The sequence below is a fragment of the Crinia signifera genome, chromosome 11 (genome assembly GCF_055691185.1).
Source record: "Crinia signifera chromosome 11, ASM5569118v1, whole genome shotgun sequence".
Lineage (NCBI taxonomy): Eukaryota > Metazoa > Chordata > Amphibia > Anura > Myobatrachidae > Crinia > Crinia signifera.
The window spans coordinates 72,561,162-72,574,699 of NC_139227.1; the positions used below are offsets into that span (position 1 = coordinate 72,561,162).

The 13,538-nt window shown below is 49.2% G+C and overlaps 1 protein-coding gene across 3 annotated transcripts in view; it reads right to left on the bottom strand.

Moving 5' to 3' along the window:
• Positions 1–12,721, bottom strand: part of MARK2 (microtubule affinity regulating kinase 2) — a 199,876-nt gene extending 187,155 nt beyond the window's left edge. The window contains exons 1-2 of one of the 3 annotated variants that reach the window (XM_083164712.1): positions 12,705–12,721; positions 11,542–11,691 (exon numbers count right to left, since the gene is read on the bottom strand). In XM_083164712.1, the coding sequence (XP_083020838.1) occupies positions 11,542–11,592 (51 nt within the window). In that variant the 5' untranslated portion in view covers positions 11,593–11,691; positions 12,705–12,721. Of the gene's footprint in view, positions 1–11,541; positions 11,692–12,013; positions 12,631–12,704 lie in introns of those variants that run through there. The other 2 variants (XM_083164711.1, XM_083164710.1) reach the window with 2 other exon arrangements.
• Between the last annotated feature and the right edge of the window lie 817 nt (positions 12,722–13,538).

Consider the following 13,538-nt stretch of genomic DNA (forward strand, 5'->3'; position numbering starts at 1 on the left):
CCATAGGGAACAATGTTAAATGCCTCAATTTACCCAAATCAGCATAGGGAAGAATGGTAAATGGGCCAGAAACCCCCAAAAAACCCACAGAGCAGTGAAATGTCCCCCCAAAAGTAGTTGACGCCACCCCGCGATCAACGTGAACCCGAAGCGTGGCGAGCGCAGCGAGCCCGCGAGGGGCGGCGGTACGCGTCCTCCGACCTTTTCATACCCTACTATCCACGTCGGCGTGGAGTTGAGAATAGAATAGTGTGGCGAGCGCAGCGAGCCACCGAGCCCGAAGCGTGGCGAGCCCCGCGAGGGGCCGCGGATACCTTCACAGGTAAACGCGTCCCTTCGCGGGCTTCACAGGTGTCCGCGTCGCCATGGACACCTGGGAAGCCCGCGAGGGGACGCGTATAACTGTGAAGGTATCCGCGTCCCCTTGCGGGGCTCGCCACACTATTCTATTCTCAACTCCACGCCGACGTGGATAGTAGGGTATGAAAAGGTCGGAGGACGCGTACCGCTGCGCTCGCCACGCTTCGGGTTCACGTTGATCGCGGGGTGGCGTATAGTACTTTTGGGGGGACATTTTTATGTTCAGGGGTGTTTTTGGCCCATTTACCATTGTTCCCTATGATAATTTGGGAAAATTGATCCATTTCACATTGTTTCCTATGGGAAATCGGGGTCATCGCGGGTAAATTGACGCATTTAACATTGTTCTCTATGGGGAAATCGCGGGCATCGCGTCTGGCCCATCGCACCCGATTTTTTAGCGGCCGCGATGGCCCCGATTTTACCCCGGATGACCGCGATTATGATCGTTGTGGCCGTGCTAGGAAACAAGTACCCCAATTTCATTTTTGCTCGCCTGCCTCCAATACTGTAGGCTTTCCACCAACCCTGTGTAGTATTGAACTTGGTGCTTTCACTAATTCATTTGGAAATTTCACCTTCAAAAGTTGAGGGATTAAATTGTATATTACATACAATTTAATCCCTCAACTTTTGAAGGTGAAATTTCCGGGGAAGTAACACTGCACCCACAATGCTTTCAGAAAGTTTGCAATGTCGGCGCTACCATAACTGGCTGATATGTACACAGCCAACAGCACTGAAGTGTCTCAAAAATAAATATTAATACACAAAGGGGGAATTCAAATGCAATTGAATGTGGCATTTAAATGCTGGCAACATCACCCCACGTTTTGCCCAGCCAGATTGCACAAAAGTGGTAGCAAAAACATTTTGTGGTATGGGTGCCACACACCTTTATTGTCACGCAGATTTGCAGGCATTTGAATCCAACCCTAATGCTGCCCATATGCTGAGTGATAAACTCTGTGCGTTTTGAATTAGATCTAGTTTGAAACGCATGCGATGGGCTGAAGCACCATGTGTTTTGAACTAGATGCAATTTAGTTTGAAAAGTATGGGTAGCACATACCTTATGTGCTGTGCACCCGCATGGTATCTGTCCATCGCACTGTATGGGGGGCATTAGTGAAAGTTACAGTAAAGCTGGGTACACACTAGGTGATATGTTATCTGCCCCAGCCAGGGGCGAATTTAGGGGTCAGGACACCCATAGGCACAACATTTTTGTGTCCTCCCCCACCCCATATTATAATTTAATCATATATGTATATACATTGTTATTTATATATTTCATTAAAATTTAACTCTAGCCCACCTTAATATTTTTTTAAGCACTCTGGGCTGCTCACTGTACAGATGACCCGGAGGGAGGCACTTATTAGTACAGTGATTAGCACAGTGTCTCCGTCAGTCTCTCTCACACTGTGACTGAGAGTGCAGGGAGGATCTGCGCGCCGCTGAGCTGCTGGATACGCAGCCAATAGACTGTGTGTGTGTAGAGTAGCCAATGGGCGGGCGCCGGCAGCAGTGAGCCTGAGCCATTTCCGGATACACAGGGGGACTGTCGGACCCAGCCACTAAGCGGTGATGTAATGTGCATGGCAGAGTGGGTGGGCAGTGGCGGGTGACGAGCGGCGCTGGCGCCAACATATGATAATTCATGTCTGTGGCGGCGCTCGTCACTCACCGCTGCCCACCCGCTGTGCCATGCTGCTATTTAACAGAATGTCAGCCTGCCTGCCGCCCTTAAATGGTGCCGCCCTGAGGCCGATGCCTCACGGGCCTAGGCACAAATCCGGCCCTGCATGTCGACACAGACACCAAAAACTCATGTCAACCTTCGGTTAATGTCGACCATTCTTAGTCAGTCTGCCGATAATCGCTCAGCTACGATATAATTGAATTTGTGACCAAAAGAGGTCACTGCAAGTTGTCACCAATGACTCCATCGTTCACTATATACCGTACAGTATAGTGTGTAAAACAGATGAAAGGCATCATTAACCATTAATGGAAATATGAAATCCCAGTCGCTATTTCCACCAGGTGGAAATAGCAGCTGGCAGTATTCAATCCCGTCCAGGACTCGCTTGCAACAGGTTTGCCTCACTATGGAAGTGGATCTGTATTGTCGGAAACAGAGCCTGGGTTGTCGTTTCAGACTATCGGTGTCCATTTTCGCCGATGCCGGGACTTTAAGGGCTATTTCACAAGCTCCGGCTCCTGCCGGGCGGCAAAGCCACGCACGTCGAAGTTTTCAATGGCAGCCTGGCAGCCGTCCCTTCCAGTGGTGGGATCCGTCTGCAACCGGTTGGCCGGGCCGTGGCCATCCCGTGTGAATGGACAGAATCATGTCCATTATTAACTACTGTGTGCGGCACCGCTTTTGGCCGTGCAGGGTTTTGCCACCCGGCAGGAGCCGGAGGGTGTGAAATAGCCCTATGACTGTCAGAATATATTCTGCCAGTTGGAAGAACAGACCCTACATTGAATAGGAATGTCATTCATTCAGTTACTGTATATTGTAAAGATGGATACGGTCAGTTGGTCGACCTAAAAATAGTCAACAGTCATTAGGTTGACATACTGGAAGGTCGACAGGGGTCTACACTAGGTCGACATGGCAAAAGGTCGACACAAGCATTATGTTGACATGGTCTAGGTCGACATTCAAAAGGTCGACATGGGTTTTTTCCCGTTTTTTATGAGCACAGAAAGCCATGCGAGGGGACGCACTGCACTTAAAACTTTTAAGTTCGGGTCAAAAAACAGTGAAAAACCCCATGTCAACCTTTTGACTGTCAACCTAGACCATGTCGACCTAATGACCTGTTGATCTTGTGCCATGTCGACCTAGACCGATGTCGAACTTCCAGTATGTCGACCTAGTGGTGTCGATCTAATGACTGTTGACCATCTTTAGGTCGACCATACATTCCATACCCGTAAAGACATATTTAAGAATCAATGCAAACGATGGTACTTGTTTCCTAGCACGGCCACAACGATCATGATCGCGGGCATCGGGGGTAAAATCGATTTCCCCATAGAGAACAATGTTAAATGCCTCAATTTACCCGCAATGACCCCGATTTCCCATAGGAAACAATGTGAAATGGATCAATTTACCCAAATTATCATAGGGAACAATAGTAAATGGCCCAAAAACACCCCTGAACATAAAAATGTCCCCCCAAAAGTACTATACGCCACCCCGCGATCAACGTGAACCCGAAGCGTGGCGAGCGCAGCGAGCCCGCGAGGGGGCGGCGGTACGCGTCCTCCGACCTTTTCATACCCCCACTATCCACGTCGGCGTGGAGTTGAGAATAGAATAGTGTGGCGAGCGCAGCGAGCCACCGAGCCCGAAGCGTGGCGAGCCCCGCGAGGGGACGCGGATACCTTCACAGTTATACGCATCCCCTCGCGGGCTTCCCAGGTGTACATGGCGACGCGGACACCTGTGAAGCCCGCGAAGGGACGCGTTTACCTGTGAAGGTATCCGCGTCCCCTCGCGGGGCTCGCCACACTATTCTATTCTCAACTCCACGCCGACGTGGATAGTGGGGGTATGAAAAGGTCGGAGGACGCGTACCGCTGCGCTCGCCACGCTTCGGGTTCACGTTGATTGCGGGGTGGCGTGAACTACTTTTGGGGGGACATGTCAATGTTTAGGGGGGTTTTTTGGGGTTTCTGGCCCATTTACCATTGTTCCCTATGATGATTTGTGTAAATTGACCCATTTAACATTGTTTCCTATGGGAAATCGTGGTCATCGCGGGTAAATTGAGGCATTTAACATTGGTCCCTATGGGGAAATCGCGGCCATCGCGGGTGGACCATTTAAGCATTTTTGGCCGCATACGACCCGACCGACGTGATTTTTAATGGTTTTCAATGCATTTCAATGGAAAAATCGGGGGCATCGCGTCGGTCGCGTCGCAGGCCACTAAAAATTACCCCCGATGGCCGCGATTGTGGCCGTGCTAGGAAACAAGTACCCAAACGATAAAACTTCACTCTTTCTGACAAAATCCTTCTTAAGATGGACAAAACCATGAGCACTGCAGGGGGGCAGATGTAAAATGTGCAGAGAGAATTAGATTTGGGTGGGTTATTTTGTTTCTATGCAGGGTAAATACTGACTGCTTTATTTTTACACTTTTAATATAGATCACACCCAAATCGAATTCTCTCTGCACATGTTACATCTGCCCCACCTGCAGTGCACATGGTTTTGTCCATCTAAGAAGGATTTTATCAGAAAGAGGGAACTAGAATAAGGCCCTACGTACTGTAATACATGTAAGTATTCGAGTCACTAAGCCTAAAACAAAGGTCATCTTGTATAATACATCTAATACTACTTACAAGTTCTATACTGTGCTATAGCATAAATCTGTGCTTCAGAAACATACAGTATCTGACATTGCTTCCATATGTGCTGTATAACAGAAGGTCAGTGGATGGACGGGAGCAGGAGATGGCAGAATCATGGGCAAGGAGAGAGCCTAACAGAATCCTGACTGATTGTGCACTGAATACGCTCCGAGGCACTGACCTCAATCTCACTGCAAGTATAGAGGCTGCTTCCACAATAGTTTCTTCAGACAGCTGATAAGTATCTAAGAGCTAATCTCATCCAGGAGGCACAGCTAACCCAGCTTCATAGCTCCTACAGACGGCAGCCAAGGTGGTCCGTGGGGGCAGTAAAACTGTAATAACGATAAGGCCCAGAGAGTGAAATTAGAATTATTACTACTATAAGCACTGGATGGTCCTCTGACCCGCCACCACTCTATGGAATCCTAATTTATTCTTTTAAGATAATAATTGTCCTACCTTAATACACATTTATGGCCTCCTGCTGAGTATATTTTGTGATCTAATCTATAATGCCTTTGATTGGTCAACATTTTGGGGGCATGCATAGCGCTCCCCGAAAAGCTGGGCACAACTCGTGTTCCCCTCCTTGACACCTGACATCGGGACTGTGCAATTCAGTGTGACCGCTGTAATTGAGACAGTGGTTATGGTATACTGAATCGGCCATGTTTGGTCAGCAGCCCACAGATGCTAAATTACTGTCCCGGCGCCTGTACACTGCAAATGACAGGTACGGTGAATGTGCAGTAACGGCATCTGAACTGCACATGTGCATACCTCTGATACATACCCACCACTGTACTTTGTCATGTACAGCACCATTTTTTATGGCCTGTATCTTTTTTGGGTCTGCAACTGTACATTGTAAGTGTAGGAAGGGAGCATGACCACGCCCCCTTTACCCATGACCACGCCCCCTTTACGGATTTGTACCGGTTTCTAATCTTCAGATGTTGGAGGGTATGCAGATAATATGGGCTGCAGTGAAGCCAGAGTAATGTCACAGGTTGTATCTGGCTTCACTTAGACAGAGCACAGTGGCGGAATTTACCTGGGCAGGGGGCGGGGTTGCAGCCCTGCAGCCCATAGGTAAAAACCGTCACTGGATGTCACCCATAGCACCCAATCAAATTATACTTAATGGACAATGGAAAGCAAGTTGGTGGTTATAAAATGTACGCTGTGTGTTTAACAATAACAATTTTTTTCTACTTCTACATCATTTGGGTGACTGACAAAACACCTATATTGTTAGGACCATAGCTGAACAGCCTGGTCTTGTACTTGTATTTAAGAGATTATTTTTTTTGCTTTTACATACATTTGTAAAAATAACTATTATATATATATATATATATATTAATAAAACATAATTAAACTTTTATCATTTACACTTTTTTCTTTATTTTAATATTTCACTGACTTGACTTTAATAGTTTGTGCACTATGGATGACAAAACCTAGTTCTTCTTTTGTATAATACAAATTGCCTCCTAATAAGGTTCCAGCCACTTCCCTGGTTTCCATTATGACATCACAGAACATTTCATCATGAGGCTGTGGCTGATTGTGATGTCATCGGCTGCATCAGGATCATCAGGAACCATTTGAAAGGAAGTTGTTCATGGAATAAGACCTGTATTGAAAATGCTGTGTATACAGATATTAGTTTTGCTAATATTAGTGATTACTGGGGGCAATGGAGCTCCAATTCGGGCAGCTGAAGCTATAACTAACATCTATCATGAGGAGAATAATCCAACTTCAGACTATAAAGAAGAAACTCCTACAGAAGAAGCAGCAGAAGAAAGTGACCTGAGCGATGAGCTGAAAAAAACCCTGAATAGGAAGAACACCAATAATTTGATAATAACCGGCTCAACGTTGGGCATTATCAGTCTAGCGTTCATTGCAATAGCACTGGGCATCATCAGACGATTTTGCCTAAAGACTTTTGCTGATAAAGCTTCACAGGACCTTGATAGTGAAGCTGGACTCCCTGAAGAACTTGAACCTGCAGATACAGTAACTAACCTGGCAGGAGAGATGTGCCAGTCACAGGAATGCTCTCACCTTTCCTTGGCACTGGATCATCGTCTGAATTAAAGCAACAGCTCCGGCTTGGGAACCAAAAAGAGACCCAAATACAGGCTTAGGAACCTGAGACAAAGAGACCCACATACAGGCTTAGGAACCTGAGACAAAGAGACCCACAAACAGGCTTAGGAACCTGAGACAAAGAGACCCACATACAGGCTTAGGAACCTGAGACAAAGAGACCCACATACTGGCTTGGGAACCAAAGACAAAGAGACCCACATACTGGCTTGGGAACCGAAGAGAAAGAGACCCACATACAGGCTTGGGAACCTGAGACAAAGAGACCCACATACAGGCTTAGGAACCTGAGACAAAGAGACCCACATACAGGCTTGGGAACCTGAGACAAAGAGACCCACATACTGGCTTGGGAACCGAAGAGAAAGAGACCCACATACAGGCTTGGGAACCTGAGACAAAGAGACCCACATACAGGCTTGGGAACCTGAGACAAAGAGACCCACATACAGGCTTGGGAACCTGAGACAAAGAGACCCACATACAGGCTTGGGAACCGAAGAGAAAGAGACCCACATACAGGCTTGGGAACCTGAGACAAAGAGACCCACATACAGACTTGGGAACCTGAGACAAAGAGACCCACATACAGGCTTGGGAACCGAAGACAAAGAGACCCACATACAGGCTTGGGAACCTGAGACAAAAGAAACCCATCCCATCCCACTCCCACTCCCCCTCCCCCTCCCCCACCCCCACCCGTGGCTGTTATTGCATGGCTATCGGGCGTGGCCCCTTGGCGATGGGGTTACCAGTTCTTTAAGAATTGGTAGTGGTACAGCCACCATGGACCAACGCAATATTCATTTTGTTGTTATTAAGTTAGAACTGTGTAAATGTGCTGTCAGACTTACTGTGTGACTGTACTGACAACTTTCAGCTTCATTTGCAAAACATAAATTATTCTATATAAAGTATACCAAAAGTTGTGCAAAGATTAGGGCCATCTGTCCTCCCTCTCTCTCTGCCCAGCATCTGTCCTCCCTCTCTCTGCCCAGCATCTGCCCCTCCTCCCTGCCCAGCATCTGTCCTCCCTCTCCCTGCCCAACATCTGCTCATTGTCTCTGCCCAGGATATTTCCTCCCTCTCCCTGTCCAGCATCTGTCCTCTCCCTCTCTCTGCCCAGCATCAGTCCTCTTCTCTCTTCATTGGCCAGCATCTTGCTGCCACCCCCTCTCTACCCAGAAATTGTTTGCTTTCCAATTTATCTGCCTAGATCTGGCTGTCCCGACTTTCTCTGCCGAGTATCTGTCCCCCTCCTTTTTTTCCCTGTGCCCCATCTATCATATCTATACATCCTTATTCAACCATTTCCAACAACACCCTCATAACTCATTGTTCCTCTTTCCCATTCTCCCACCTCCCCATACTTATTCCTGGTACATGTGAGTTATCCGGACGCCCGATTTCAAAATCGGGTCGGATCGGGCACATCGCATCGCATCGCATGCGACCATCGGATGCGATGCGATGCGATGCGATGCGATGCGATGCGATGACCCGATTTTGCCATAGGAATCAATGTTAAAATGGACTGAGTCCATTTTAACATGGAATTCAATGGGAAAAAGGGGTCCTTTTCATACCCCTACTATCCAAGTGGGCATGGAGTTGGATATAAACCTGTGGCGAGCGTAGCGAGCCACCGAGCCCGAAGCGTGGCGAGCGTAGCGAGCCCCGCGAGGGGACACGGAATACCGTCCCCTCGCGGGGCTCGCTTCGCTCGCCACGCTTCGGGCTCGGTGGCTCGCTACGCTCGCCACAGGTTTATATCCAACTCCATGCCCACTTGGATAGTAGGGGTATGAAAAGGACCCCTTTTTCCATAGGAATCATTTTAACATTGATTCCTATGGAAAAATCGGGTCATCGCATCCGATGGTCGCATGCGATGCGATGCGATGCGATATCGCATCGCATCTGATTGTATGCCTTAACTTAAGGCATACAATCAAAAAATCGGGCGTCCAGATAACTCACAAGTACCTTATTCCTCTTCTGCTCTCTTCACACCATACACACACCTTGCGTCCAGGGGCGGATTTAGGGATGACGGCGCCCCTAGGCACAACAATAATGCTACCCCCTGTCTAATTATATTATTTTTATTGATTACTTATAAGCCCTCATTTGATAATAGCCAATATAATGGATATATTTAAAAAAAAGCCACTAACAATAAAAACGATTAAAAAAAAAAAGCCACTAACTGTGACGTTCTTTTATTATGTATACATATTACTAAGTAGGACAGTTTACAGGGGCAGTATCTGCATGTCCTATCATTTACACTCTATTTAAGATGGAATACGGTACAGTACAGTGGATATTTTGCAGTTATTGGTACACTTTGGGCTGACAGTACCATCACAGGCATCCAAGTGCCGCCCCCAAACATGTGCCGCCCCTAGGCACGTGCCTAATGGGAAATTCGGCTCTGGCCCCAGCAGATCGGAGCAATATATTGTGCACATTGGCCAGTGTGTATTCACTCACATGCACAGTTCATTGCATCACCTGATTTGTTTGCAGCACAGATAGATCTGAAGATATTTTTAAGGACACCATGTTTCTGGATGTGGCCACTGAACAAAATAGACTACAATTGTGCACTATACCATTCAGTGTGTATGGCCAACTGCCACTTCCTTCCATCAAATGTGCTGGCCACCGCAATCCAGGAGCATCTAGTACACAGGTTCTCAAAGTTGGTCCTCAGGACACCTAACAGCATATTTTGCAGGTCACCTCACAGAATCAAGTGAAATAGTTAGCTCCACCTGTGGATCTTTTTAAATGTGTCAGTCTGTAATGAGCGCACCTTTCGGGTGACCTGGAAAACATGAACTGTGTGGTTTCCTGACTGAGGACAGAGTTTGGGAACCACTGGTCTAGGGGATGGTTCCTCAAGCTGCGGCCCTCCAGATGTTGTGAAACTACAAATCCCAGCATGCCTTGCCTCAGTTTTGCTATAAGGGAGTGTTAAAACTGTGGCAAGGCATTCTGGGATTTGTAGTTTCACAACATCTGGAGGGCCACAGTTTGAGGACCCATGGTCTAGGGCAGGCATGCCCAAAGTCAGGCCCGGGGGCCAATTGTGGCGCGTGCTGTCATTTCAAGCGGCCCGCAGCCTCCAGCTGGAAACTGGCAGAGCATCAGATGTGGGAAGCACAGCACAGGACACTAAAATTGGGGCCCCGGCGAGCGCACCTTTACCTTGCTGTCTGCTGCAGTGAGGTGGTGCCGGCCGCCACAGTCAGATGTGTTTGGCGTCCTACCCCTGCTGCTGCAATCGTATATCACCCTACTCCACAATCACAGTGACAGCAGTGTTTGGGGAGGGGGGCAGCAAGGGGGAAGCTTGCTCCAGTAACATGCAGAGTGGAGGAGGGCAGCAGCGGGAGCCCAAGCATCTCCTGTCCTTGCAGTGCCTGCTTTGCCTCTCCTTCCTCTGGCTCACACAAGGGGCTGGGAAACATACAGAGAAGGGAGGGGGCAGATTGGCGGACATATAGTGAAGGAGGGTCAGGCTGGGGGACATACAGTGAATGGAGGCAGTAATGGCCATTCAGAGAAGGGGGAGCAGGGGCAGGCTGGGGGACATACAGTGAATGGGGGCAGAGTGGAGTACATAGTGAATGGGGGTCATACAGTGAAGAAGGGTCAGGCTTGGGGACATACAATAAATGGAGGCACTGATGTACATTAAGAGAAGGTAGGGCAGGCTGGGGGACAGAGTGAATGGGTGCACAGTGGGGAACATACAGTGAAGGAGGGGCAGGCTGGGGGACATACAGTGAATAGGGGCAGAGTGGGGGACCATTTTGATGTGATTAATGGTTCAAAGAATGTCAGGCTGAATGATCGGCCTTCCACATTTTCACCTAACCATATATGGCTCTCGTCGCAAAAAGTTTGGACACCCCTGGTCTAGGGTATACCCAGCTTAAGGCTAAGGGCAGTTGAATATGGACAACCCCTTACTCTTTTGACAGTGAACTGGCCCTTCCAGAAAGTTCCCCTTTGTATTTGTGTGTTTTGTACCAAATTAGGATGCAAATACTAAGTCAAGTCTAAGTATCTATTCTACACACACAAAAAAAAAAAAGACTTTCCTCTGAACATATAGGTATACATTCAATTGATGCCAGATCCATTCCATCATTCTTTTGCCGGAATGGATCCGGCATCCATTATTCCATCCAGCTGCCAAATCCAGAAGCTGGATTTGCCCGTTGATTGACGCTCACCCGGCCGGCGCTCAGACCGGGTGAGCACGGCAGCGGGAGACGGCGTGCAGCAGCAGGGACCTGGAGACGGAGCAGCGGGTAGGTACTGAAGTTGGCGGGAGGGTGCGTGCTACGGCAGATGGCGCCGTGTAAGCTGCTGTTGTTCACCCGGCGCCGTCCTCCATGCCTCAATCCAGCATCGTGTTATGTTGGATTGAGAATGACTGACAGCCAAAACCATTTCCGTCTAAAGGTGCATTAGTGGCTATTCCGTCAATACACCTGCTTTTCTGCATGTCAAAACAAAAAAACAGCTAGCATTGAATATATCGGAACCCCTACCGCTATTCATGTCGAAAACTGAATATACCCCATAGTCATGCATATTTAAGTAGGGCTCCAGCATGGCAAACATTCAAGAATAGGTATGTGCGTCAGTACTTACTCGGTCAGCATCCTGTTCATTCACAGTCGGTAGCGGGTTCCGAGCGGACATTTTACTTAGTTGTATATCCGTGTGTAGGACAGCATTGGTCAAAATGAGTTCATTAACCTTGATGCAGACTTTAGATGCTTGATTGATGTGAAGCCGCAGCTACAGAGAGGGGGGGGGGCAGATGGCATCAGCTACACTAGAGGATATTTACTGAACCAAACAATAAATGCACTTAGAGAGGGATTTAATCCGCAACCAATCCTACACTCCGTTATGGCAGCACCCACAGACAGACTTTATTTTTAAGCTTCGTAATGCAAGATTTAAAGAGTTCATCAAAGCTATGTGAAGTCCTATAGGAGGAGCAGGGGATACATCCAGTCACCCTGGGGGGGGGGGGGGGGGGGGGGGGCTGTAGGTGACAGCAACAACTAGAAATTTGATTAGTTTTACATTTGTGCATAAACTGCTCTTTCTATACCTCTATATGGCTGGGCAGGCTTGGCAAGTCTCAGGACAAAAACAATACCCCTGGGTGCAACAAGCTCAGGGGATGGGGCAAACTGTGCCCAAATTCAGACTAGGCCCAGGCCGGTAGCAATATCCCCCCTACGATGGGGCACACCAGGAAATAGAGCAGCCAGGCAGGAGGAGTGACCTGCACCCTGAGGGCTCGCATCTATCCCCCTGCGGGGAGGGCAGGCTAGGGAGCAGGTGTCACTCACACTCAGGTAAGCACACATTAGCACCACACACCCTCCTCTGTCCTGATATACATACACACGCCCCGGGACGCCCCCTCCTGCTATGCACTAATGGTAGCAGCGATAACGCCGGCGGCGCCGCCTGGTCAGACCTGTACGGGGCTGTCAGGTGGAGGGTGGGGACGGGGGGTGTGTGTGTCGGGGGGAGGACAGGTATTTCTCCCGCCCAGGTCTCGCGCTCTCTTCCGCCTCCCACTTCCCCCGGCGCGCGCAGCTCATCTCCCTCCTGCGTGACCAGGTGTGTGTGCGTGGGTGCGGGCGGGCTGGGCGCGCTCTCTGTGCGTGTCTCTCTCACACTCGCTCACTAGTTTGGGCGTAGGGGAGAGAGCGAAGGGGGGGGGGGTGTATGTGCGCGCGCTCACCCGCCCACGCACGAACTATAATCACCTGACCACGGCGACTACTCACGCGTGTGTTCCAGCGCTGAGCTGCGCGCGCACACCCGGACACTGCACCCACCGCGTTACCTATGGACGACGGAGAGCGCATGCGCGGCTGGCCGGTCTCTGTTTCTGAGCAGTAGCGTGTGAGAGCGCCCTCGCCTGGCGGGCATATTATATCTTCCTTCCATCACATTCACCAGCGCAGGAGTCAGTGCAGCTGCTGTAGCAACTTCTGCAAATGTGCCTCTGCTACTCACTGTTGTGCTGGTGATGAGGGAGGACATAATAGGACATGTGTGCTGTATTTATGTGACTGTTTAAGGAGTATATACTCAATACCCCAAACGTACCTTTCTGGATACTTTTCTTTCCTTTTCACGTTGTTATTACATTTCTACAGATGCATGTGCTGGGCCAGTCTGCTGTAAAGGGCTGGTCTAGCACTGAGATTTTTATCGCAATCTTTTCACAATTTGACATCTGAGACTGTTGCTATGCAACTGCGCATGCTACCGTTCCCTGCATACCTTTGGGGATGCAGACAGTCGGCATCCACATCAGTGTCGACATTTAGGCACCAGCCTCCTAGCGGTAGTCGAGGTGGTATTCCGCGGGAATGCTGAAAGCATGCTATACAGACAGATTCAGTACTGAATCCCGGCGGTCGGGATCCCGGCGTTCAGAATCCCGACAGCTGAAATGCCGACAAGGGGGGGACCTGGATCGCCCCCCTTGCGGGCTCGCTGTGCTCGCCACGCAGCGGGCCTGGTGCCTCGCTACGCTCGGCACACTAATTTATTCTCCCTCCAGGGGTGTCGTGGACACCCACGGAGGGAGAATGTGTCGGGATTTCGGCGGT